At 40.3% G+C, this 27656-nt stretch overlaps 3 protein-coding genes across 4 annotated transcripts; all 3 read left to right on the top strand.

The window, feature by feature from the left end:
- Window positions 1-760: 760 nt before the first annotated feature.
- Window positions 761-3127, top strand: zgc:101559 (Ras-related protein Rab-33B-like). The gene is made up of 2 exons (XM_055032242.1): window positions 761-1033; window positions 1937-3127. Exons 1-2 carry the CDS (start codon window positions 776-778, stop codon window positions 2381-2383), a joined length of 705 nt encoding a protein of 234 aa, XP_054888217.1. The 5' UTR covers window positions 761-775; the 3' UTR covers window positions 2384-3127.
- A 1549-nt stretch (window positions 3128-4676) lies between these two features.
- Window positions 4677-14021, top strand: katnal1 (katanin p60 subunit A-like 1). Of its 2 annotated transcripts, none has more exons than XM_055032240.1 (11): window positions 4677-4827; window positions 5312-5486; window positions 7363-7517; window positions 7742-7895; window positions 8124-8248; window positions 8340-8445; window positions 10378-10536; window positions 10651-10777; window positions 10917-11051; window positions 11175-11301; window positions 12813-14021. In XM_055032240.1, exons 2-11 carry the CDS (start codon window positions 5325-5327, stop codon window positions 13009-13011), a joined length of 1449 nt encoding a protein of 482 aa, XP_054888215.1. In that variant the 5' UTR covers window positions 4677-4827; window positions 5312-5324; the 3' UTR covers window positions 13012-14021. The 2 variants fall into 2 exon arrangements, with proteins under 2 accessions (XP_054888215.1, XP_054888216.1); XM_055032241.1 differs by having other exon boundaries at window positions 8127-8248.
- Window positions 14022-15705: 1684 nt separating this feature from the next.
- On the top strand, window positions 15706-26946 carry tspan7b (tetraspanin 7b). The gene is made up of 8 exons (XM_055032230.1): window positions 15706-15961; window positions 23357-23545; window positions 23802-23876; window positions 23961-24056; window positions 25171-25326; window positions 25517-25600; window positions 25699-25784; window positions 25888-26946. Exons 1-7 carry the CDS (start codon window positions 15896-15898, stop codon window positions 25765-25767), a joined length of 735 nt encoding a protein of 244 aa, XP_054888205.1. The 5' UTR covers window positions 15706-15895; the 3' UTR covers window positions 25768-25784; window positions 25888-26946.
- The last annotated feature ends 710 nt before the right edge of the window (window positions 26947-27656 follow it).

A 27656-nucleotide genomic window follows, 5' to 3' on the forward strand; every position in this document is an offset into this window, starting at 1 on the left:
TAGAGAAACCAATTAACCTGACAGTCATGCTTTAGGATTGTGGGAGGAAGCCAGGGAGCCCATGCATGCACAGGGAGAACATGCAAACTCTGTGCAGAAAGACCCTGGGCTGGGATTTGAACCCAGGACCTTCTTGCTGCAAGGCAACAGAGCGCGAACTTAAAAAGGCGTCGCTAATTAGCCCCCGAAGCTGACAATTAATGTTTTTCTTGAGGTAAAATTTTTCATTCTACCAATTTTACCTCTATGTGGGTAAAATATAGTCACATTTACAAAATCTGAAACCATAAATTTAAGTGGAATGTAACTTTAGTGTTTGGAGAGCCCACACATGTTAATACTATAAAATTTAATGATAGTTTTCATATCACAGTATATATAAATATATAAACAAAATGTGAAAAAGAATCTAGAAAAGCAACAATTACTCCTTCAGCTACCCAAGATATGTGGAAGTCTTCCATTAAGCTGTTAGAAAATGGGTGTTTCAGAGCATAAATTAAATGACATAAAAATACGTTGAATTTAAACCACGCGAGAGATTTTCCTTTTCACCATTCATTGCATATAAATGTGCGTAGTCCGAATTCACCTCAAAGAACTCCCGAAAATCAAAACAATGAAACAATAACCGCAGGCGGATTTATCCTATTTCCAATGATTTCCTCCTGGCTGCGAGTGACACCTAGCGACGCCTTTTCTCTCTCTTTTTTTTTTTTTTTTTTTTAAGTTCTCGCGATATCCTACCGCCGTCCAGACAGCGACGAGATGAGCCATGGCAATAGAAAACAAACCAGAGGAAGAATTTGACACGGTTTTCAGTCTGAATGAGTCCCTGGAGCTCTCCTCTCATTCGGAGCCTGACTGTGGAAAGGCACGAATCTTCAAGATAATAGTCATTGGAGACTCCAACGTGGGAAAGACGTGCCTGACGTACCGCTTCTGCGGGGGCACTTTCCTGAAAAACCCAGAGGCAACTATCGGGGTGGATTTCAGGGAGAGGACGGTGGTGCTGGACGGAGAGGCCGTCAAGGTGAGGTGACGCGCGTCCATAATCATCCACGAGGAACCAGGGACGCGCTCTGTGTTGGTCCTATTGGAGGCTTGGAGGGAACGCGTCCTAATCGTCACATGAAGTCACAGTTTGATTAGTGGGGGGAAAAAAGGGGCTTCAGCATTCCACAATCTGGGATTTTATATTTTACTTTAACATTTTCTTTTTTTTTTCAGTTTGCAAAAGTCTATAATTGGAACTGTTCATTCAACAGTTTTCTCCTCGATGAGACAGGCGCTTCATCTCATGACACAATGCCTTGCAAAAAATAAAATAAAAATACCAGCGTCCTTTTCACTCTCAAACAAATCTGTTTTCTTTGACTTTTATACCAGCACAGACTAGTCTCTACCAGCTTTATGCATTTAGAAACTTGCGTCAATGCCCGTTCTTCACAGATTGTCTCACCTTAAGACAAATGGTATTTACGGAGATCCATTTTGCAAGGACTTTGACTAGGACATTCTTATTCCTGGATTTGCTTTCATTTAAGCCTTTCTTTTTCTATTCTGGGTGTGTTTACGTTTGCTATTACCCTGGAAGTGAAAGTTTTAGCTTAATAAGGATGTTGTTTCTCCAGCAATTGGCCTTTGTTGAGACTACTAAAAAAAGGCCAGTTAATGATGATTAATCAGCTCCTAAATTAGTTGGCAGTTACTTTAATAATTAATTAATCATGATTAATTGCTCAAGCCCTAATTTCTTTTTCTTCTACAAATACTATTGTACCAGCTCAGTCCCAAGTCACATGTCAAAGGTCTTTCTTCATTATTACCATACTGATTCTTGTAACCAGAAGATCACCATGCTGTTGTTTGTTTCCTTGTCCCGATTGCTGTGCGCGCTGAACAACAACGAATCTGCTTCTGCCTCCTTTTCCAGTTGCAGATTTGGGACACAGCGGGTCAGGAGCGCTTCAGGAAGAGCATGGTGGAGCACTACTACCGCAGTGTTCACGCCGTCATCTTTGTATATGACGTGACCAATCTGCCGTCCTTCGAAAGCATCCCCGAGTGGATTGAAGAGTGCAGCAAACACTCCGTGGGGCCCCTGGTGCCGCGCATCATCGTGGGAAACAAATGTGACCTGAGGGAACATCGGCAGGTGCCCGCCTCTGCCGCTCATTGTCTTGCCGACAGCTACAACTTCCCCCTGTTCGAGACTTCGGCCAAAGACCCCGCTGAGAAGGAGCACGTTGACGCCATCTTTCTGACTTTAGCTTATCGGCTGAAGAGCCACAAGCCCCTGAGACTGAAGCAGCTGAGTGAGAGCTCTGTTAGGGAATTGAGGAACCAGAGAGAACAGGAAACGACATTTTGTCAGTGCTAAGGTCTACTGTGGACTTGCAGGGTGGACAAAGGCCACAGGATTCATTTGAACATCTGTTTAAAATCAACATTGTCACTAAATCAGTGAGCAGTATTTCAAAAGCAGAAAGAAGCTTTCTGTTACGTCTAAAATGCTCTCTGGCTGATGCGAGACACGGGTCACGGTCATGGCAGCAGAGACCGGTCGGTTGGAGCAAAAGTTTAACCGATATTTCTACAAAATGCACGAGTCAATGTGGAGATATGTCAAGTATTTGCACTTCAGAAAACAATTATGATTGACCAAAAATGTCTATGTCAATCTCTCGCTGGCAGAATTATGTTCTGTCATTGAATTACCTTGCAGACTGCTGGACAGAAAATGAAAATAAAGTGTTTAAAGCCATCAGAGCAGATAGAATGACAATGGAACTGTGATGAAATTTGCAATAATTTTCTTTTTTTGTATGCATTGAAAACACACGTCTAGAATAATGACACATTACAAACGAACGAGAAAGAGTGCAAGTGGTAAAATGCTGCTACTTTGTGGGTACAAAAAAAAAATTCATACAGCTGACCTGCAAAGCATATCTGGAATAAGCTCTGGTTCCTAGAAATCAACGTGAAAAGTATGAAATATGACTGATTGTTACGTTGCATGTAAACAGTCTAACCAACATGTTACAAAAGCATAACAATTTGACTATTTGAGCCTGAGTGATGAAATAAACGCATGTTACTATGCATCATTTCTAGAACTATACAGGGAGCTGAAACCTTTGGATCAGTACAGTGTAATGGTTATTATATCGATGTGGGTCTGTTTTGATAATTAAATGTGCAGATGATATCAAAGTCGTGGGACCGTTTCATGGCATTGGAAGCGTTTCATGGCATTGGAAGCGAAAACAGCTGGAGGGCTGGTGCAGAAACGACCTCAATGAGGACAACACAAAGGAAACGATCGTCTAGTTCTGGAGGTCGCGAGCCAAACACAAAAGCCTCCGCATCAGCGACCGTCCAGGAGAGAGAGAGTGAATGGCATTTCATTTGTCAGAGTGCGGATCTCTGATGACCTCGAGCTGATCGAAGAACTTCACCGCTATTGTGAAATGGGCCAAGCGGAGACTGCGATTTCTGGGGAACCTGAAACCAGGTTCTCCTCCCTACCAGCATCTCACGTCATCCCACAAGGCTGTGGTTTAGTTGCGGTTTTCGATGGGGTGTTATAGATCTCTTCCCAGAACACCATGCAGCAAAAAAAAAAAATATTATACAATTCTGTAAATTGAGTGTGAAAAGGTTTTTCTAAGGCTCAATTATATGTCCAGTTACTTGGAACTGGTTCACCCCTCTTGTGGTGTGAACCAGTGGTTATTTTATTAGTTAGGCAAGTTTTAATTGTATTTGCTCAACCCCAGTTTAACATCTGGCCGCATTAGTCTGGTCAGCACAAATGCATATTTTGCTTTTTATGCACTGAACAATTATGTGTTAAAAAGTTAAATTTACATAACCTGTTTCTACTTTTGAAAATACAAAAAAATAAATAGTGATTTCAGTGCTTTCTTGCAATAAGCAAAGTCGTGAAATCCATGATGTATAGAATATTTATATATTACATCTATGGATTTTCAGTGAGATTGGCTTTCTTTGGGCGGTTTGTTTGAGTGAGGGGCAGCATTCATGCAAGAACCGCCACTGCTTATGATACTCCAGCTGCAATGGCAGGGGGGAAAATCGCTGGAGTGAATTTGAACGTTTTTAGGTAGTTAAAATGCCTCTAGAATATCTTTCAGAACCACTGCAGGAACAGGGCTCTGAAAAATATCACTTTTGAACTTACTTTTAAAATGATGTCACCAGTTAGATATACAATTAAACGGAAATAAATGAACTTGATTTAATGTTTTGTGTTATTGTCATGACCGATAAGCTCTATTGACCCTCCAAAAACAAGCGGAGAATAGGTGGATGGGAATTAAATGGATCGAATGTTGAGACCGTCTCACCCAGATTTGAATATTTGACCTATTTTCAGCGACGACCAGCGGCCATCTCTGGCGTAGCAACAACCCCGATGAGGCGTTTAATGAACCCCGTACATAAATAACTTTCAGTTCAGTCCAGTCACTAAAAATGAATAAAGTTGGTACAGGTGGAAAGGTGATGTAAATAAGATTTTTAATCGATTCTTTAGTATCTCTGCCTTCCCAATCGGCCATTCTCCTGATAATCTTTCACTCGCGTGTCGTGTTATCTTATTTACCATTTTTTTGAACGCGTAGGTGAACGCCCCGCGGTAACCGAAGACTGTCCATGTTCTTCACGCGGCGTCTCCCTGCGGCCATGGTAACACCTTGCTTAACGTCGCACTGCTAATTCATAAACTACCTCTCCTACAGTCGCATTTTGTGGAGGTGTAGGGAACACTTTCACAAAAAACGTACTGTCAAATGCACGGTATGTGTCTCTTGTCATCGTCTGCATGTGTTTAAGGCTCCGTGGGAGGATTAGGGGACTGTTTGCTTACTGACACACGGCGGCCGGTTGAATTTGGTTTGGTTTTTTTTTTTTTGTTTGTTTGTTTGCCGCCGTCTGACCGCGAGTTAGCAACAAGCTAACGTCAAAAGTGGGTGTAAATATGTTCGTACAGCAATTTGGGTGTTGAATTGTTTTTATTGTAGTTTTCCGAGCTGTTTGTTCACCCGCGTTGAAAAAAAAAAAATCTGTGTCCCTGTTATCAGCTAGCTCATTTTCATGTAGCAGGTGTTGCTGTATAACTGATAGTAAGCTGCATAATTAGTTTGATCTTTTGGCCGTTTAACATGAACGAGACTTAATGAATTATTGCAGAAGTTCCGCGGACTTGTCAGGAGCTAAAATGTACAAACCCTGTTGTTGAATCGCGCAGCTAATTCGGGAAATTGTTTGCTTTTTCCTGCAGCTGTTCGTGAAGCATGAATTTGGCAGAGATATGTGACAACGCCAAGAAGGGCCGTGAGTATGCCCTGCTTGGAAACTATGACTCCTCCGTGGTGTACTACCAAGGCGTGATTCAGCAGATCCACAAGCACTCCCAGTCCCTCAGAGATCCAGCTCTGAAAGTTAAATGGCAACAGGTCAGCCAACCTTCTCTTTCACTTTGCGTTGACCAAGTGTTGTCCTGCAGATCAGCATGACAAATGCACAGGAGTCACCCTGGATTACGTCTTACTTTCCTGCTTTCTTTTGCATAGTTTGAATATTGGTTTTATTTACTACTACTATCAGGATAGACATATTGTTTTGTCCTATTATAATTTTTGATCTCCCATCTAACATGCTGGTTATTGGGAGTTTTCCAATAGTGTGCTTATGCACCTATAAAGCCATCTTTCCCAGCATTCACACATGCACTTGCCCTTAAATGTGTCTTCATCCTTTTCATCCATTTGCTTAATCAATTTGTCCTTCTGTATGTTAATGCACTTGTCTGTTCATCCTTACCATTTCTGGTTTTTGCACAGCAATTTTAACTTTACCTCAGCTAACACTTTCTTAATGTAAATTGAAGCATTATTTTTATCTTTATTGAATATGACATTCTACAGTGGGTTTTTAGATAAATTTAAGCAAGAGCTCCATATAAATATTTGTAGTAATTTATACCAAATGTCAAATGCCCAAACTGATTTCAGCCTGAAAAACATGAAAAATCTGAATGAACCCTGTAATGTTTCCCCACACCCCCTAATGTACTAGAAATTTTGAAACATAAATAAAACTAAATAATAGAAGACCATATATTTATCAAGTTTGTACCAAGTCAGAAATGCATGAAGAAGATGAGGCCGCAACTGCTAACACTGTGAATTTAAATTAGTTCCCTAAGCTAAGTAAAAGAGTCCCTTGTGCTTGTCTCTCTCTCAGTTGGAGAGCTGGACAACACAACAGGAAATGACCCCAGATCATGAACAGGGCATTGAACCCCCCCGCACTCCCAACCCCTGCGAATCTGAGTCAAGACAGACATCCAGTAGCCACTCAACACAAGTGGGTTGCAGCCCTGTTCAAAACATCTGAAGAGCAAAGAAAGCTGTGATTACATAAAGCGAAAAAAGGGATTTTTCTTAGGGGTTTCTGTAAAAGTACAGCACAAAGAGCTCTTGGATCAAGACCAAGGCTTTTTCTATCAGCTATCATTTCAGTAAATACTGTCCCCAGATTTCCATGTACCACCGTTGTGAGATTTAAAATAGTATAGTTTATAGAACATGGACTTATTTGTATTATGTTATAAAAAGCAAAACAAATAGTTTCTGTCCCATATTTACTCTGAAGTTGTAATTTTAGAGTTTTAAGGTGGAAAAATGATCAAAAATGCCCCTAGAAGTTAGACTTCTTTGTGGAAATGTCAGAAGTTTCTCACCTCTACCTCAAAATCCAATATGGCTGCCTGGCATGTAAAGTTACCTCATAGCAATGGTGAAAAATGATCATCTGACAATTTGTATCTTATCAAATCAGTTACAATGCTGCTACAGTGGCAAATAGTAGAAAAATACTTTGGTATTGGCTTAAACTACTAATATTTGTTAGAATGGCCAGTCATCCTAGCAAACTCAACTGGTTTTCAAACTTGACCAATTAAGTTGGGTTGGATGTCGTTCCCTGACTCGCTCTGTTTTAACTTGATCTAAGTGGACATTGTTGTCCATTTCTTTGCAGTTTATTTATTTGTACTAACCTTAAAAACAATTTGGACTTGACAATCATAGGTAGAGGTTGTCTTTGTAACTTTTTTTTCCAACTGTCAAGAATTAAAATCATATGATGCTAATATTCCTGAATCTGTAAATTAAACTTGACTTGTCCAAACATTGAAGTGTTTGTTGAAACACTGCAATTTTAATATTAATGTCTACAAACATTAGAGGCTGTTTTTGTTTTTTTATTTCAACTTAATGTTAAGATTGAGTTAAAATAGTTGATCTCCTTCCATCTGTGTGTGAGCAGCTCAGACAGGAATTGACTGAGGAATATGAGCAGGTGAAAAGCATCATGGGAACACTTGAGAGCTTCAAGACTGAGAAGCCAGTCGACATCCTTGTCCCTCTGGAGCGGCCAGAGGACCCAGCAGTTTGGCCCCCACCCATCCCAGTGGAACACAGGTGAGTGATGTTGTATCTGAATTGGCTGTGTGACAGAACGGCACACTAAACTCCTCAGGGTGTGATTTTGCATAGACGGTTTAATCTCCACAGCCTCACTACATCACTATTCCACTTACAGATCTGGTTTTGAATGTGGGGGGTGATTTCCTGTCTATTAATATTACCGCTTCTTGCCTATGAGAAATGATCGTTGGTATGTTTAACCATCTGTGTATTTGTAGGAATCCTATTGTGGTGAAAAGGCCTAACAGTGCAATAAAGCAGCACAGGAAGGATTCTCCTGGCATGCAGCACAGAGGAGCAGGAGGACGCGCTCAGGCCAACCCTAAAGCAGAGAGGCAGGCCAACAGGGCCGCAAAGGCCAAAGATGATAAGGTCTGACAGCTGCCGTTGCTCATGTTACGGTTGACTAGTAAATTAATACAGGGCTATGACGTTTATATTTGTTTATATCTAGTCATTTTGAACTATCACTCTTCGGTATATATTTTACAAACTTCGCATTTATTACCTAAGATGGAGTATCTTTCAACAATAAGCAATTTCCCTTTGGGGATCAATAAAGTATGTTCTATTCTATTCTAAAGGAAGCATTTTTTTCAGCAGGGTAAGAAAGTGGATTCATTGGCGGAGGGAGAACAGAAGAAGTTTGATGGTACTGGATATGACAGTGACTTAGTGGACTCACTAGAGAGAGACATCATCTCCCGCAATCCGAATGTACACTGGTGGGTTTCAAGTGTATTTGTTTACATGTTTTGCTATTTTGATTGATTTTGTTTTTGTTCTGCTCTCTGACTTTTTTTCTGTGATTTGTAGGGATGATATTGCTGATTTGGAAGATGCTAAGAAGCTTCTGAGAGAAGCCGTAGTGCTGCCCATGTGGATGCCTGACTTTTTCAAGGGAATTCGTCGACCATGGAAGGTAGGTCTGCACTGTCAAAAATATTGATACCCCTTTAGAATTATTATTTTTTTAATGTTTTCACTTCAGTTTATATTATTTAGATTTTTTTTTTTGCCAATAAAAATCTGAAAGCTGTGACATGCATTTCTGTTGATCTTCCCCCATTAAATTGACATACCTAAATAAAATGTTTTACAAAAACCTTTGCCTCAAAATTTGTGGACATACTCCAAAAGACTTGCAGTGAAAGCTGGTTCTGTAAAGCATTGAGGCAACATTCAGAGATTAATTTGACATTCTTTTCATATTTTTGGCAAAAAGGTTGATATATATATATATATAAGTTTCTGCCTTTGTAAAATGTACACTTATTTGTGTTTTTATGTTTGTCACATACAATTTTTCAAAATGTTTTTGATGTATGAATGAATTTGCTCATGCATTATGTGTTCCCACAGTTCTAAGTACTAATTAATGTCAGACATGTATAAGATGAGTTCTTGGATTGACTCTGTTTAGATGTGCTCTGCCTAACTTCTTTGCTTTAATCTATTTTCTTCTAATTGACCAAAATCCTTTGAACCCCCAGCTTTTCTCCCCGTCATCGTCTTATGTGTCGGCCTCTTCTTAGTCTCATCATGTGAGACCTTTTCCCTTCAGGCCTGCCATTTGAGAGTCAACACTTTACTGTGTTTTCCAAGAGCTCATTTCTTATCATTTTTCTACTGTATACACGCATACGCAAGCATTTCAAGCTGAAAACAAAGCAGTGCTTATTTCTCTTAGAATGCTGGAAATGGAGCAAAATGTTAGTTCAGGAAAAAAGTGTCATTAGTTTTAACATCCTTAATGTTTAGAACCATTATGCTGATAGTCTTTTCTGTTTGTTGTGTTTTACACTGAAAATATAAATGTGGCTGGAACTTTAAGATGTCAGTACAAACAAATGAACTGAAACCCTTCCTGTATAGAATAATATATAAAATCTAATATTTGTTTTCCTATCTGTGGTAGGCATTTCAGATGCAGTCAAACAGTTTTCTTATCTTAGTACCATTTGCTTTTACATTTATCTGTTTGTTTGGACTATCTTGTTTTCATAGAAATCCAGATAAATTTGTAATTGTGGTCATTTCTTTAGATCGTGGATGCTCAAAGTGCGGCCAGGAGATCTTTTGTGGCCTTTGGAATAATTTTGTATGGCCTCCAAACCAAAAATTTAACCCGTCAGTATAAGTGATTGATGCATATCTTATGTAGTGCGAGTCGAAGTATATGTCTAGCTTCATTTTTTTTTCATTATGGAATAAGTAGGACCAAAAACATCCATCAAAAGAAGTTATTAAAAAAATTTAATGCCATTACAATTTTATAGCAGGTAGGATCAGGTTATAATTCATTTGTTCTTTGTTATAAAATTCCTAATTGTGGCCTATGAGTACGTTCAACCTGATTACTGTATCCTGAGTAGCAAAACTCTTGGACACAGTGCTATAGATGGAGGATTTCAACGTGATTTCTTTGATTTGATTTGGTTTTACGAATCAAATCAAAAAAATTGGAAGCGGGGAGGGACAAACCAATACAACTGAACAGAATAATTAAAATTTCTTAACTAAATTTAACTATGCAATAAGTCTCAATAACCCAAATAAAGTAACAAATGCAAATAATTGTGCAAGTGTGTAGAAGGTGGAAAAATTAGATAAGGAGCTTAAAAGGGAAAAATATTCAAGTAGTAACTGTGCCTGCTGTGGAAGTGACTTATATTTAAGTGAAACACTAAAACAGGCAACAATAAACATTGCTTCATGACAATTACGTTTAGGAGTCGTGCTTAGGCACCCAGTCCTGGATTGTAGATCCTCCCAGTGGGACTGTCGATCAGCTGCCTTCAATTACCTGCCACAGTCTATCTGATTATTTTCGTTTTTACACTGTTCTCCTCAGGGCGTACTAATGGTTGGCCCTCCGGGAACCGGAAAGACAATGTTAGCCAAAGCCGTGGCCACAGAATGTGGGACTACTTTCTTCAACGTGTCCTCCTCCACTCTCACCTCCAAATACAGGGGCGAGTCAGAGAAACTTGTCCGTCTGCTGTTTGAAATGGTGAGTGTTTCTCCAGACTGCTTTTCTGGCTGGAATATTAAACATTTCCAACCTGATTCTTTGTTTATCTGCACATGTAAAGAACTGTTTTCATCATTTTTTTTTTCTCCTTAGGCTAGATTCTACGCTCCAACAACTATCTTCATAGATGAAATTGACTCCATCTGTGGCAGAAGAGGGACGTCAGATGAACATGAAGCCAGCCGGCGTGTTAAATCAGAACTTCTGATTCAGATGGACGGTTAGTGGACCACGGGGGGAGGCGTTGTGTGTAGTAGCTGCTGATTGAGTGGATTGGCCACAAAAAAAAAAGAGGAGTTTTTATACTTTTAGAATTAGTATTACGTTAGTAAAACTTCATTTGTCTGTGTGTTTTTCAGGTGTTGGCGGAGCCTTGGAAAATGACGACCCCTCTAAAATGGTGATGGTGCTCGCCGCTACAAACTTCCCCTGGGACATCGACGAGGCGTTGCGGCGACGGCTGGAGAAGCGGATCTACATCTCATTGCCCACAGGTGAGCTTTCAAGCCACCGCCGCCCAACTTGTTTTTACGCAAGATGAGGACGATGCACACTGATGGATCCCATTTCCCCTTGAAGCCTCACCTTAACGTCTGATCCGTTCTGTCTGCATGTAGCCGTGGGCCGTGTGGAACTTTTAAAGATCAACCTCAGGGAGGTGGAGCTGGCTCCTGATGTCAACCTCGACCTAATAGCGGAAAAGATTGAGGGATACTCGGGAGCGGACATCACCAACGTCTGCAGGTCTGTGCATACTTGGGACAACATGATCAGATGTTACAATTGAAGATCCGTCTTATTCACAGTAATTTGAACGCTGTTTAAATTTCATCCTCTAGTATTCAGAATCTTCTTTAAAACAGTTGTAAAAAGTGTCCACACACAGTGGTGCTGGAATTTATCAACAAGGACATTAATACTGATCAGAGTTAGAGGCTGCATATGACTTGAGACTGGGACAGGGGTTAACTTTCCAATAGCACAACCAGCCTAAACATGAAGCCAGAGCTGCATTGCAACTCCATCTCATAATCTAATCTGTGGCTGTATTTGAAAATTGATGTTCACGGGATTTCTTTATCTTGTGTGACTGAACTCGAGCTGTTTTACACAAACAAATGGGAAAACGTTTCACTCTCGAGTTGTGAAGCCTGAGAGAAGCCTGACTGCAAATGGTTCCCACAGTTTTGTGATATTTAAGTATAAAAATATGTTGAAAACATTTAATCCATTTCACAATTTTACATTTCATTGTGTTGACCTCCCATGTAAAATCCCAATAAAAATGCAGCTTGTTCAGATTTCTTGATTTAAAAAAAAAAAAAAAAACAGCACATTACACCTCTTTGTGCAACAGAACTCAGTAAATCACATTAAGGATTTGTAATATGATGTGACTGACCCAAGGTGAGTACTTAAAGGTGAAAATCTAGAGCTTCAGTCCAGAATCCTGTGACCAGACTGTTAATTTTTTTTGCAATTCCCTGCCTTATGCTGACAACAAATAAATTTAGTTATTGGATTTTTCCCCCCCACATTTATTAGTCTGTTTTATGTAATTAATCTTAATATACTAACATGAATTCTATTTTAAATTTTTGTCACTTAAAGACCAGCTGTGCCTTTGTCAGACACAGCTTCAGGGTTTACCAAAAAATGAATAAATTAAGCAAAATGTTTTTCTGTTTTATTTAAAACAAAAAAGCAGAAATTATTCCTTCTGGTGCTGAAGTAAAAGTCCTGTTATTGCACTTATAATACTTATTAATTAAACTTTTTATTTTCATGCAAAAACATAATATTTTTAGGAACTAATTTCTCACAATATTTCTGCTTGTGTTTCTTTCCAAATGTAAAACTTCAAAACAGTCACATTTCCTTGTAAAAAAAGTTGTCGTTAAACCACGTCACTGGCAGTTCCCAGCAACAGATGGGAGAGGGGCACCACTCTCACATCTCTCCTTGCCATGGTTGGAAATTAATATTATGTAAATAGATTTAGTTTTCTCTTAGTCTGTGGATTTGGTTTGCAAAAGTTGTGCAGAGGATTTCAGGAATGTTCCGTTCTGAAACGATCTTTGTTCGTTTCTTAATCATTACTTCAGTGACCTTGTGTACTTCATCTAGGAACAGCCTCTAGCTTTAGGCAGCATTTCTTCATACAAACCACCCCATCTTATTTTTGAACATTTAAGTCTTAAAACACTGAGTTCTGGGATATCTGGTAACCATTTTCTCTGCCATGTCTGCATCAGAGATGCATCCATGATGGCCATGCGTCGTCGAATCCAAGGCCTGAGCCCGGAGGAGATACGAGCCCTGTCTAAAGATGAGCTGCAGATGCCCGTCACCATGGAGGATTTCACTATGACTCTGAAGAAGATCTCAAAATCTGTTTCTGCTGCAGACCTGGAAAAATACGAATCCTGGATGGCAGAGTTTGGCTCCGTATAGAGAATAGATGCAAACTCGCACAGTTGGACCAGAGGGTTGAAAAGAGAATTCCCAGCTTTGAAGTGTAAAGGCTTTGAAGAGGAGGAGAACTGTAGAGTGAGCCAAGAAGCACATCAGGGATGTTGGAGTTCACATCAGAAGGCTGGCATCTTTGACAGAGCTTCATAAAAACTTTGAGAAGCTCCACTTCTGCTCTTTTTACATCTCCCTCCCCCCACCCACCTTCGCACTATATAGGAAGACTTCTGACATCTTCCACCTTGGTAACTTGAGGGATGTCAATATTATTAAGCTAAACATTTCTGACCTCAGAAAGATCTAGTAGTTGCCTAAAAGTCAAAGATAGAAAAAATGTATTTGTTCTTGTGAAATTTTCAATCTTGTTCACTTCTCATTAAAAAGGAAACAAATGTCTATCACAGAGCATCGGACCTTACTTCTGATGACTTGACATACAATAAATCTTCAATTGCAATCAATATTTCAAAAAGAAAACGTTAACAATGTTTCACCCAAAGCCAAAACAAAACTGTTCAGACAGCAAAGGCAAATGTTGATTTTTTTTTTTTTTAACAAAGTTCAGATTGTCACTAATCCCACAAAAAAGTGGTCAGCTTTGCACTTGCAAGATGTTCTACAAGGCATAAAGTTTATGTAGCATCATTCAACACTCAGACTCAAGTGTTGTAATAATTGCTGTTAGCAAGGTAAATCTGTTGTATTTGTATGAAGTCTTACTTCATTCATAACGATTGTTGTCTTAAAGTACTGTATATATATTCAGCACTTTAAATGTATTTTCTAAAAACTTTCCTGATTTGACCACTGACTGAACTCTTGCGTTTTAGTGCTGTTTGCTTTGTTGTGATTATTTTGTTGAGCTTTTTTTAATTTCTCCTCAGCTTTAGATTCAATTTGGACAAACAAATATATGGAGGGCACAAAAAATGTGTTTAATTGTTTTTGTTGTTGTTGTTGTTTTTTTAAATAAAAAGAAAAATTTGTTTTGACCTAAAATCTTGCCTGCTTCAATTGACCTGTGGCGTACCTCAAGGCTTCATTCCTGGGCCACTTTTAATCTACCTTTATATGATCCCAAAAAATTAACTTTTTTTTATTTTTAAATCATTCCAAAAGTTTTTCCAGTGGTCCCTGTACAAGCAGTTCATCCAAAATGGTGAAGCCAAGAGTCCATCACCAGCTTGAACTGTGTTTTACAAACAAACTTGCCTCGCCTTAAAATATAATCAGGAGATGTTTTCATGGTTCTGTAACATTGGGTGCAGTATTTAATTTTGGGCATTGGTCGCTTAAAGTCAACAAGTATGTTTTTTAGATTTTCATACACATCGCAGTTGTTGAACAGACAGCAGTTCAGTTAATAGAAATGCATGTAATTCTCTAACTTTGAGTTAGAGAATTACTTTCATAAGTCATACGAGTCAAATGAATATTGTAACAGAGACTGACCTGGTCTGGGAGTCATGCAAGCCACTTGATCACTCAGACTCTTTTATTAGGCAGTTGTAGCCTGATACTAGACTGAATATTTAACCTCTTCCCCTCTGTTTACACACATCAGGGACAGATACAGAAGTCTGGTGCATTTTGTTGTAATGTTTGCAATGTTTGTCTGCGTTGCACTGGAATGGCAACATCAATACAAACGTTGATTGTATCAATTATACGTTCATGCTACACCTTTCCTTGAACCCTGTTTTTTTTTTCTTCCCTGAAATCTGATTAATAACACTAAACTCTATCTTCAGCTGATCTCCTGAGGTTTTGGTATTTTTTTTATTGCTGCGTCCTCCGATAGCAAACATTCTGATTTCATGGTGTCTTTCATACATCGTTCTCTTTGTTCACATCTGCTTTTCCATATTCAGTCATTCGGTGTAAAAACATATTCACCATCTTCTGTGTCAGCTTCCCTGTCTCTGCTGAAGAATAACATCCCCACAGCATGATGCCATCGCTACCATAAGTCACAAAGCACATGGTGTGTTCATGGCAATGAACCAAAGAAGATTTTATAGTATTTAAAACTAGGATAACGTCACACACAGTTTGGACTGTAAGTATTACTTAGATCACTTCTATAGAGATTTTCTTGTTGCTGAATCTTATTTTGGGTATTAGTGCGAAGAGGAATGAACACTAATGCACAGCACATTCATGAAAACATGGATCAAAGCATGCATCAATTTCTCTCCACTTAGCTCCACAGACACGCACTACTTTGTTGGTCACTTAAGGTGCCAATAAATTAAAGGAATTTTTGTTATTGTAATGGGACAAAATATGCAAAAGTTCAAGAGTGGTTGGAGCCCCGATTTGGCTTTTTCGTGTCTTCTAGTTAAAAGGCAAATGAAATGATTTGAAATTAACCTTAATTTGATAAAACACGTTTGTTAGGATGACTTAAGTGACACAGTGTAAACTGATTGGTTTGAATATATTGTTTTTGTGGAAAATGTGACGAACCGAAATAATAATAATAATAATAATAAAAACGATGTCCATTTTGAATACATTGCACTGTTCCGGTCGCGTTGGTTTTGTTTTTACGTGACCCACAAAACCCCTCTCGCGCGCATATGGGTGTTTTCAGGATCTATATGTTCCTCCGCCGCTCGACAAAAAAACCTCCACGCTTCCACAATAGGGGCCATGTTTTGTCGGGGGTGGGAGGGAGGAAAGCGAAGAGCCGTCTGATGCTGCATAGAAACGAACAGCGCAACCTGCGGGCGGACAGTGACGCCGTGCGGCCGCATCCGCGAAGGACGCAGCGCAGCGCAGCGCGACCAGCCGCGGAGACGTTTCTGTTTTTTTCCGCTCCCGTTATTATCGCCACAGCGGCTCGATCCGACACAGCGCCACAATGGAGACCAAACCGGTCATCACCTGCCTTAAAACGCTGCTTATAGTCTACTCCTTCGTGTTCTGGGTATGTAGCCTCTCTCTCACTGTCTCTCGCTCTCTATATAGACATATCTATATTTTTTTTATTCCCTCACCTTTCCTAACAGAGCAAATCTTGCCGCTCCGCCTCCGCTGCTGTTCGTGTTTTTGTTGTGCGTGATGAAAGGCCGCTCGGTGCCAGCATCAGAGATGGATCCGTGCTGTTGACTAAATCCCTCCACCACCACCCAAAAAAAAAAAAAAAAGAAAAAGAAAGATAGGCTACATTTAAAAAAAAAAATCACGCCGCGACTCTCTTTTTAGCGTTTGGAATCGCCTGCAGTAACCCCTTATGTAACCGCGGGGGTCTAAGGTTGCTCATGTATTGGCTGCTGGGCGTCAGCGCGTTTTTATCTCAACACTGTAGCATCATGGTCGATGTGAGGGAGGAAAAAAACAACAACAACAAAAAAGATTTAGGAGCAGCTTTGAGGGCGCTGCATGGGAGACTGGCCTGTTTTCCGTGGGATGCTGTGCATTTTAGTGTTGCTCCTATACATTCTTAAAGGGCCCCTGTATTTACCCGGGCCTCAGTGCTGGAATGTAACACCGTGAATATAGCCCACTTTCACTCTGAGTGGGATTATCCCCACAGGAAATCCCTGCTTACACTACCATCATTGAATATGTATTGATTGCAAGGCTAAAAGCTGCTATTTTATCTTAGCATCAACCAAAATATGACGTGGCCTGTAGCTCAAATGCATTTTGATAACCGGGTTGCTTTAACAAAAATAGGTTGAGATTTATAGAGACACACAGCATCCTGATAAACATTAATATGCTATTGTTCAATGGTAGTGTCTAGAGTCCTTTGTGAACAAACAAGTTACAGATGAGGCGGAATTAAAAGTGAAACCTGTATGAATATTGTGCTATTAATATCCCAGCATCGCCACAGTGTCAGTGTGTGAACGAGAAAGAAATCAGCCCCCCCATAAAAAAACAACAACAAAAAAAAAACAGAAACTCAATCTGGGTACACGACTTTCCCAGTCGTCAGAGAAATTGCAGACACTTGGAGTTTGAACTAACAAACAGGTTTTTTCCTTTTTTTTTTTTTTTGTCTTGTTTCACAACTGAAAGAATGAATCAGACACTTAACTGGACCTGGTGAGGGATCCCAGACTTCAGGGTTTGTCAAACCAACTAAAGCAAAGGTCTAACTTAACATGCGTTAAGTTTCCACTTACAAGAAGATGTTGATTCTTTGAAAACTAGATCCCGACGAAGTCACTGGTGAAATAAGCCGTTTCACTTTAGAATTTGCTGAAACGTCGTAATTTCAGAGCATTAAGAGCATGCCGAGTTCTCTTTTAATAAATAGAAAAATGCATCTCATTATTTATTTTAGACATAATTCTCTCTGCTGTGTGCGTTTTGGCTTTTTGCTTATCACTATGCATTTTGCTAAGTTTGATGCAGTAATTTAAAAAGTTGGGTTGCAGTTTGTGTGGTGGTTTTGAGTTGATGGGTGTGTGGTTACAAAAAAAGTTGCAAAAAAAAAAGAAAGAAAAAAAATGGCTTGAAAATCAAACCAAACAAAACCACCTGCAGCTCAGGTTGTGTCCCATCCTCTATTGTTTATTCACTGTTGGCAACATATCTTGCTGTTTGGGTCGACTCTCTCCCTGCCAAATGTGTCCATCTACTGCAGATTGATTGTATATTTTCCCAACCGGGAATTATGGGTAACGATGGACAAAAAAAAAAAAAAAAAATCTGATCATTTGTCTCCAGTCTACGACAAATCTGTCATCTGGTGAAGCTTAAATTAGAGTTGCTGCTCTAAAAGGAGTCAGCTGTTGTTTTGGTGTCTGATCAGGATGGCTGCTGTCTTTTGATGGTTTTGTCCCACAGGAGGGAAATCTTGGGGCAAACTCAAGACAGTATATCCTTCAGTTTATGCAAAAATATAATATGTATTTCACTGCTGTAGAATCTCATTTCGGTGGTTCACAGGACAAATGTCATATTAGAGCCATCAAAATCTGTGAATAATTTGTTCCTCTTTTAAACAGGAAGTGAGTACCGTATAAGGACGATGGCGTGTTATCAAAATGTAGCGATGGGCTATCACTGTACATAAGGCACAGACAGCTTATTTTTTAGTTTTGCAAAAATGAACGTCTAGAGGTCAAAGTCTTGGTATTTCTTTTACTGTACCATTGCTTGAGTCGTTATTTTGTCTAACATATCAGCCGCACCTTTTTAACAAACTCACCGTGTAAAAATCTTTCCGTAATTACACAAATGATTGGCAGATTGAGTTAGGCTGCATGGTTTATGTGTCGAACTCTTGTCCAGTTTACATCAGCTTAAAATAAAATCCAGAGAATTTACCCCCCCCCAAAAATGAAAGAAACCAAGAGCAGACAAAACGAAAAAAAAAAGACATTAGGATTGGTGAGGCTATATAATTATAAGTAGCATGGTGACAAGTCTGAGATAAAAGAGAGGAAAGTGGGCCTCCTTTAGAGTGTGGACTACAGATTTATCTGCACTGTCTGGCTATCTTGCTGTTCTACAGCAGAGGAAGCAAAACATAAGACACACCCTGCAGTGTAATGCAAACCAGTACAGCACTATGGGACGTCTTTTATTTTTCCAGCACATCTGGAGCGTTTTTAGAAAGGTTTTATACTACAAATTTTGTTATTATGCGAAACTGCATACATCACTCAAGACAAGAAAGATGTAACATATTTAGTTTCTTTTTTTTTTGTTTGTTAATTCAATCTGGCTGACAAGATTCTCTTGGGTTTAGAGAAGTTTTCTCAGTGTTACCAACCAGGCCACGGTGCCCCAACCATACAACTGTGACCGTCGATGAAAAATATGCGGCACGGTTGTATTGCCACTTGCAGCAGGAAGTAAACAGCCAGACCATTGAGGTGTCTGCACTGGATGTTGATGAGCACGCCATTTATGGCGCTGGTGCTCACCGCTTTTACTCTATATCTGTCCTCTGTTAAGTCTGAAAATGACTTTCAGTCACTTTAGCTGATTTTCTTTCTTCTCTGTGTCTGAGCTAAGTGAAAAGAGAGCCCTTGCCTGCCGCCGCAGTCTGCATTTGACACAGTTGTATTGATAACTAGAATCAAGAACCACTAAAGTTACATGTCTTGCAAAACAACTGAAGTGTTCATTCTGAATAAATTCGACTCCTGGGAAATATAAATAAACCTCCTCGAATAGTTCATTACTTTCGTTGGAAACGTCAAGAAGTTATTCTTCAGGCTAATTTTGGATTTGTTATGACACTCTCTGGTTTATAAACATAAGTCTAATATAAAATAAAAATAGTATAATCTTCTTTTAATCTATTTATTTAACTTTCCTTTGGGATTAATAAAGTATCTTTGAACTTTAGCTGAATTCTGACCATGCAACTGCAAACAAGCTGAGTTAGCGGGGTGATGGCAAAATTTCATTGGTTTTGGTACAACTCTTCTGACACAGGATCCTCTCACTCATTTCCAGCGATAAGGTCATTTAATTAATCTGGAAGTGATTTACCCATCAATAATTGTTTTCAAGAACTCATTATTATGCTCCCCACACTCTCTGTAAACCCCGACTAACATGATTGAGTACCTTCTCCTGGATCTCATTAAGGCTAAATGTTATAGGAAAGCTGATTTCAGCCGTCAGGTCCTGCAGAGCTGTGAGACGCAGCTGAGCAGAGCCGCAGTCACAGACATGAAACTTTTTATATTTAGTCGGTGGTCCACGAGCGCACTCTACCATCTAGAGCGTCGGGTTTCAGGCAGCCAGAATGGAGGAGAATCTCGAGCTTGGCACAACCTCCCACCCCCCCCCCCTGCACCCCTCTGAGGACTGAAAAGCTGGTTCGAAATAGGAGAGGTGTCCAAATCTCGGGCCTGTCGGTTTCCCTGTCTCGAAGCTTTCTCGTGAGCTTGTGAAGAAGTGGCACCATTCTTGAAATACACGCCAGGGGACAGGAGACGCAGAAACGCGGAGCAGGTGTTGCAGTCGGCTCCTCGTCCTTCGCGGGCATATTTTGTTATCGCACCTTCTGTTTCTTTATTAGGCCGAGTGGGAGGCGAATTGAAAGAGAAGCTCAGGGAGGTGGCGGAGGAGAGGAGGAGAGGGGAGGGTGACCTGTTTTAAACTCGGCGCTGTAACCACAGCGGTCGGCGTTGAATTTCAAACAAAACATGCGAGAAGGGGGGTCCTAGAGGCGACGCGGGGTTGTGGGGCTCAAAAAAGGGAGGAAGAAAGAGCGTCTCAGGGTGTTTGGAATTCAGCCTCGGGCAAGCAGCTTCAATAGTCCTCCGCAGACTTCAACCCCTCAGCGGCATGGAGAGCTGCACTCCAGAAACGACACCAAATTGTTTGTTTGTGCGAAGCAGCAGCTGTTTGGAGGACAGGATCATGTACATGATTAGAAAGATTATGATAATCAAAGGTAATACTCACTGACACAACTCCCTGTGCTGGCCGGCTCAATCACTGTTAATAGAAATACTAATAATATTACTGACAAATTAAATCATCAGCCTTAAGCCCTTTAGTTTATCAAGGCGTCGACTAAATGGAGGTGAAGGCTTTTCTGAAAAGTGCTTTAGATGTTTTGTTTGTCTTTTATTAGATGCTGGTTGACTTCAGCTCCTGTCTTGTAATTGTTGGATTGAAATAAAAAAAATTTACATTTATTGGCAAAAAATAAAATAAATAAATCATATGAAAGCATGCTACTTTTCTGAAGATTTTTTTTTTCCCACAATCAGAAAAATATTAAAACTAAATAAAGTAAAGGGAAAAAAAACTTTTTTGAACCACCTCTCACTGCACTTACAGCTGCAAGTCATTTGGACTTCTGCCCTTTACACTTTCTACTTCTAACAACTGACGATTTCAAGAAATAGCTCAAACTCATTCACGGTAGTGAAGTCTACAGCTGTAGACTTTATAGCTCGTTGATTTTCCTACCATGTGGATGAGTCACTTTCTATTGTCTTCACCCGTTAATATCTAAGTAAACAAGACTTCAAAGACTGAAGGAGCCGGTTTGAAACCTGGAATTTGATCAACTATTTCTTTTTTAAGATCAGAAGCAGAAAAATGATTTAATGTTGTAAGACTTTGCATGAAGTTGCCTTCAACTTAAATTATTTTTTGTTATTGTTGGGCTCCAACTCATATTTCGTTTTTGTTTTGTTTTTTTTTATTTGCAGTTTTAATGCAAAACTTTGATTTGATTGGCTGTTTTTTCGATTTTGTTAAAACGAGGTTTTGTCGTCTTTTGTAGAAAGTTGCCGTAGCCACAGGAACTTGTTGAGGGAGGAGTTACGTTCTCACGGGTGGTGAAACATGGAAACTATATCAATCTTAAATGACTAAAGTAAAATGTCTGACAGGCTGTTAGGGATCCACCAATCAGAGGATTCATTGAAGTGTTTTTTGTAAACTCACGGTGATACAACACATTACGTTAAAGTGCTGTATTTGTGTGTAAATTTAAATGTTTGGAATATAGGCAAACCGGATAGGTTTGATATGTCCCTGTATATCTTGGTAGCAAACAAGACGAACTTTGACTTCATCACTAATAGTTGTCCTGTCAGCACATTCTTCCATCCTCTCATTTGCTAGCTTTTTTATTTTGTCTTTGTTTAAGAATTATTCACCAAAATGTAAGAAACAACAAAAATGTAAATAAACAGGCGCTCTCTCTCTCTAAAATTATTTGTGCCACACGTACAGATGAGAATACATTCATTTTTGTCGCAGTAGTATCATCCTACCGTGAAAATCGGATGAAGATCCAACCTTTGGTTTGCGAACAGAAATAAAAACCTCAACTGTGTGTGACGACATCCTGTGTGGGCATCCTCACCTCTGCACCTACCTGCCCACAAGTTGCTCATTTTCACCAGTTTCGCTTACTTCAAAAAATATTCCTTTACGTGAATAATGTCAACACACACACACACAGTGTTAAGATTGAAAGGTAAAACACCTGATAGTGGTATAGTAATACCAAAAAATGACTAAATATCTTCAGGCTTTTGAACTGAAAACAAGTAAAGCTGATCATGCAATGTAAGGCTTTTAAAAATACCAAAGCAGCACTGGGTTAATCATCACTCAGACTAATCATTTCCAGACATCATTATGACTCTTTTTTCTCTACCTGTTCTGCAAATTTATATGAGTGTCCACATCGTATCGCAACACATTAGTAAGGCCCTTTTGTAAAGGTGCAGGGTGTAGCGATAGTTGTGAGCCTCTTTTGCAGCGTGTCAATAAGTGCTTGACACATGTTGTTGACATGTGCTTGCAGATCCAGCCGCAGATTCTCAATTGGAGTTAGGCCTGAACTTTGAGTAGACCATTCAAACACATAAATATGCTTTAAATCAAAAGCCAGGAGTGCTTTGCAATCTCCAACATGTTTCCCTCCAATATGTTTTATTTTACATACCGTTTTTGCATGTAAAGCAAAGAAGACCTACCTGTAAACCAAAAAGAAACAAAAGGTGTATTTATTCACATTTTTTCATTAGCATTTTCGAAAGTAGACCATACAGATTTAGTCTCATCTGACAAAAGGAGCCTCTTCCTTATTTACTCTTCCCAAGAGAATCTAAAATGGCTAAATTTGAAGAAAGGCTGCCGAAGCTGCAGACAAAAATAAACGCAAAAGGCTCCGGTGCGTTAAATATAAATAATTCTGTTCCTTTTTGTCTCCGAACAGCACAGTTTAGAGGAAGGGGCCGTTAAAGCAGGGAGGCGAGTGTCGTGCTCACATCGGTTTTAAAGGAGCAGAGAGCATTAGCGCCGAGCGTTCCCTTTGTAATCAGAAGGTCTGGCAGCTGGATGTTGAGCAGCCGCGTCTCTAGCAGACAATGGTTAGCAGGATGAGGCATCCCTCGCCGGAGTCGGATCATCCGCAGCCGTTCACCGCCCCGCTCTGTTTTCAGCGCCAGCGAGACAAACCCAGCTGAGACACACGCTGCTTCATCTGCCTCGAACAACGCGCTCTTTTATCCGCCGCATTCATTTGAAATGCTAAAAGAGGCGCAACAGGAGGAAGCGTCTCGCCTCGGATCAAAGAGCTCCTTTGATTTGATGTTCTCGTGCGTGAATGTCGGCATATTCACAGAGCAGGTGATTGGCACCTCATGCTCCTGATGATTTTCTTCTTCTTCTTTTTTTTTTTTTTTTTGTCTGTCTTCCGGCTCCTCCTCCTACTATAATTGCTCTCCTATTTGTTCCACCTTGATCCCCATTTCTTCGTCTCTCCCCTTTGCGTGCAGCAGAAACACAAGTGTTGAAATAAGTGTCGAGAATAAGGCCTCTCCTTCCCTGCTCTCATTCAGCTCCCTGTGCCATATCTCTTTCATCCGTTTAGATAACGGGAGCCATCCTGCTGGCAGTGGGAGTCTGGGGGAAGTTGATGCTGGGTCCGTACATCTCCCTCATCGCCGACAACTCCACCAACGCACCGTACGTCCTCATCGGCACCGGGACTGTCATCATCGTTTTCGGCCTGTTTGGATGCTTCGCCACCTGCAGAGGAAGCCCATGGATGCTGAAGCTGGTAAGAACCTGTAGGTGTTGTTCTGCAGGAAGAGTGAGAAGTACTGATGAATCCTGAATCCTCAGGTCACATGACTTGAGGAACAATGCTTTAACTTTATCCCGAGTGAAGATAGGAGTTGTCTGTAGCTCCTTCCGGGTGTCTTGTTCACTTAATCGTGGTTATGTGAGAGTAAGCATCCAAAGGCAGATGATATTCACCTCAACATTTTCATGTTATCCATGCAAATCTCCCGCTTTCGTTCCTCTTCATGTAGTACGCCATGTTTCTCTCGCTGGTCTTCCTTGCGGAGCTTGTGGCGGGGATCTCTGGATTTGTGTTTCGTCATGAGGTCAGAGTCGTTTCACTGCAGCTGTGCAGTTGTGCAAGTCTGTGTCGACATATTGGACTTAAGTGTGTGTCCGTGTTTTTGCAGATAAAGGGAACCTTTCGCAGGACTTACACCGATGCAGTCCTGAACTACAATGTTAAGGATGAGGCGAGCCGTGCTGTTGACTACTTGCAGAACAATGTGAGTGGTAACATAAAGCTGAGTCACAGACTCGGAAAATGATACTGTCCACACTTTAAAAGGTTGGTTACCTTTGATGAAGTGCTCTATGGCCTGCCTCTTAATCACACAGGTATATGAGACACAGTAGACTCGCCTGCAGCACACGTACAAAAACGTTTACAAAATCTTAATAAAGGAGCTGAAATGGAGACTTTGCAATTTTGAGTCAAGTTGTACTGAAGTTGAAAAATCAAAGATTTCAGATTTGACATGGAATATCGCTGCAGAAACACCTTGAACTCAAGGTCTTGGACTCAAGTCGTGCTTCAGCCACACGAATCAGACGTTAGACTTGACTTAGACTCAAAAGATTCTCCACCTAATGTCAATGTCTGGCACTCCATTGACAGTCTTAGTCTCAACTGGCCTTTAACTTCCACAAAGACATCAAACTTGAATTATACTTGTGCTCTAATGACTTGAGTCTTGGACTCAGGTCCATGCTGCTCAAGCAAAGAGATCAAATTTGCTTTAGTCTGGTGGTCTTAAGACTTTTGTTTTAACACCAAGCTCAGGAGCTGGAGTTTTCTAAACCATGTTCATCCTCTGCAATTGGGTGAAAGCACGCCAGTGAGCTAAGATTATTGGAGGAAATGATTAATTTGGTCCTCTCTGAGTCACCGTAGTGTATACAAATTATTCTGGCTGTCATGGTAATGGTGCACACAGTATGTATGGCTCTCTGTATTGTTTGACGACATGTTCAAGTTAAAATAGTACACATCTCCTTCCAATTATTTAGTCAACGTTACCATGTAGCAAGCAGACTGCAGTTCTGGGCAGAGATGTATATATTGTCTTGTTAAAGGGCGTGTTTTATTTATTAGCCAGAGATTTAGTAAAGGTGTACAACAACCTGTTTGTGTCTGTTGTAAAATCATATTTATGACAGAGGGAGACCGGAAGAAGGTGCATTTCGACAAACAACAACACCATAGTCCCAGAAAACTCTTAAAAAGTTGTCAGTACTGGTATGTTTTTTACTGTACAATTTTTGCCTGTATGATTCTGAATGAATGTTTTTTTTTGTTTGTTTGTTTGTTTGTTTGTTTGTTTGTTTTTGGGTTTGTAGCTGCGTTGCTGTGGAGTTTATAACTACACCAACTGGTTTGGCAGCGTGTTTTACCCCTCCAACGGTATCCCTGCCAGCTGCTGCTTTAACTCCTCTGATTGTAACCCAGACGATCTCCGCAACGCAACCGTAGCGCCAAGCAAGGTCTACCACCAGGTAGGTTCTGATTGTTCTCCATTTTCTTTGTGCTTTTCCAAAAATAAACAAATCTCTTCAAGACCTCCCGGCTTCTCCATACACCAACATCTGCCTCTGTTTCTCTCCCATAAACCCATCTTCCCTTTACTTTGCGTATGCAACGTGTCCCTGTTTCCTGTGCAGACTGACATGCCCCCCTTTGTTTCAGGGCTGCTTTGACTTGGTCACTTCATTCATGGAAACCAACATGGCCATCATTGCTGGCGTGACGTTTGGGATCGCCTTCTCACAGGTAGAGAAAAGTGTGCCAAAAAACAAAACAAAATGGTTCCTTATGATTTGCAACGGTTCATTGAAGCTCACTTTGTGTGCGTTTTGTTTTGTTTTCAGCTGATTGGCATGTTGCTGGCCTGCTGTCTGTCCAGGATCATCACAGCTAATCAATATGAGATGGTCTAGCTGATGTGACGTGGCAGGTGAGACGCAGTTATTAAAATTAAAGCACAGCGCCAAAAAAAGAAAAGAAAAGAAAAGAAAAAAGAAACCACTCCAACACTAAAATGTTCTCTATCTTATCAGGGAGATGGAGAGAAGAAAAGACAAAGTGTCTTGTCGCAGGACTGAAATGAATTCCCAAAACTCCCATCACACACCTGCATCGGAAGCTGCCTCCGTCCGTCTCTCTGCCTGTGACCTCGGTGTAAAATCTTTATGTAACTTATTGTAAAGCACCATTCCTCGACTTGCTGCAGTTGCATCAAAGCTTTCTGTACCATGCACCACATCGACAACGCTTGATGTAAAAGTTGCTCATTGGCAGTTTGTGTTTTTTTGTTGTTGTTTTTTTTGTTCTCTGATCGGTGCGGCCCACAGAGGGCAGGGGGAGCAGATTGGAGAGCCTCAGAAGGACATCACTTAGAAACCTGAAAGTAACCCTTCCATTGGTAGGTTTAGTTTTTCCATTTGTCGTTGCTCATCACTGTGTTCCCGTAGGGGTTGTAGTCTGCTGTTACATGATTATGTGCACTAAGGAGGAGAGGTCATGTTGCTAAAGGAGGCAAAAGGGAAAAAACTGCTGTAGAGTATTTTTGAACCACGATAATGAAAAATATTTTTTTGCCCATAGTCTATGGAATTTAGAAAGCCAAATAAGTGAACAAATTTGATTTCTTACTTTTTAATTCTCACTGTGAAACAAGAAAATGCGTTTTGAGGCATAAGATGGGTAAAAAGGAACTAATATTTAAGCTATTTAATCAGCTTTACATGTAAAAATGATTTAATCAGAGTTTGAAGAGCCCATCAAACCGAATGTTGACGCTGGACATAACCCAGGGAACCTTTATTTAGTGGTATCATGAAAGTCACATTAAAACACCCCCCGCTATTCGTATGATTCAAAGAAACAGAAGAGAAAAATGTCTTTCTGGTTATTTTTGTTCATCCTTCCGGACTTGATCCAAACCGACCCGGTTAAACACAATAACTTACACCTGCCATTAAAATCTGGCACGCTAAATTCTTGCAGTCTTGGATAAAGTTGTGACCAGGTCTCTTCAGACTCTGAATGAATTTTGCGACTCAGCCGTCTTTCTGTTTTCGATACCGTTGTCGCCTTGCGCAGGCACCTGCGCAGGCACCTGCGTAGGACACTGTCAGAATAAGAAGAACAACATCTGAGAATCACTGTTTGGATCTGAACGTGCGTAGTTCATGTTAGGACTCTGTCGTGTGGTCGGTAGGACGTGGGAAGAGATTTAGATCGTAGGATTCTGCTCGTCGATCCAAGAGTAGTTTTGCATTTTTTTGGGTGAAGTTTTGCTGAGCTTTTGTAGTGTTTACATTTTAGCCGTCGTCGACAATTTTCCTCTTCAAGCGATCGGGATGTTTAGTCATTTTCTTCTGGTGAAATAGTCGGCAGTCTGTCTGTCTACCAGCAGAGAGTTCAGTGGGCGTCGCTCGGCGAACATCGACGAACCACGGTTGTTCTGTGTGATTCACCGACCTGCTGCTGCCATCATCATCATCCTCATCTGTAGATATGTATGGGAAATGTAATTTATATGACGTGCTGTTTCACAATCTAATATGCTAATCAGTATAACTGTCGTGTCATGGTTTTTCAATCCACATCGAGCTCTCAGAGTCAGTATTTGTTTGATAGTTTGTAAGAAACTTGCACTGGGAAAAAAAACAAACAAAACAAACAAAAAAAATAATTATTGTAGCTAATGTTTAGTTGAGAAATAATGCACACTTTAGCTCTACACTTATTATGGTTTGTTGGTATTTCGTTTACAGCTTTGCCCAGATGTTTTTGATCTCTTTTTATGTCTGTGTGCGCGCAT

The sequence above is a fragment of the Poeciliopsis prolifica genome, unplaced genomic scaffold (genome assembly GCF_027474105.1).
Source record: "Poeciliopsis prolifica strain line A6 unplaced genomic scaffold, Auburn_PproV2 SCAFFOLD007, whole genome shotgun sequence".
NCBI classification, from domain to species: Eukaryota; Metazoa; Chordata; class Actinopteri; order Cyprinodontiformes; family Poeciliidae; genus Poeciliopsis; species Poeciliopsis prolifica.

Coding starts and splice junctions, on each gene's coding strand:
- tspan7b (XM_055032230.1), top strand. CDS start 15,896: ATGGAGACCAAACCGGTCATCACCTGCCTTAAAACGCTGCTTATAGTC. Junction 24,057..25,170: donor TTGACTACTTGCAGAACAAT/GTGAGTGGTAAC, acceptor TTGGGTTTGTAG/CTGCGTTGCTGTGGAGTTTA. Junction 25,327..25,516: donor CAAGCAAGGTCTACCACCAG/GTAGGTTCTGAT, acceptor CCTTTGTTTCAG/GGCTGCTTTGACTTGGTCAC.
- katnal1 (XM_055032240.1), top strand. CDS start 5,325: ATGAATTTGGCAGAGATATGTGACAACGCCAAGAAGGGCCGTGAGTAT. Junction 7,896..8,123: donor CAAAGGCCAAAGATGATAAG/GTCTGACAGCTG, acceptor CATTTTTTTCAG/CAGGGTAAGAAAGTGGATTC. Junction 8,446..10,377: donor GAATTCGTCGACCATGGAAG/GTAGGTCTGCAC, acceptor TGTTCTCCTCAG/GGCGTACTAATGGTTGGCCC.
- zgc:101559 (XM_055032242.1), top strand. CDS start 776: ATGGCAATAGAAAACAAACCAGAGGAAGAATTTGACACGGTTTTCAGT. Junction 1,034..1,936: donor TGGACGGAGAGGCCGTCAAG/GTGAGGTGACGC, acceptor CTCCTTTTCCAG/TTGCAGATTTGGGACACAGC.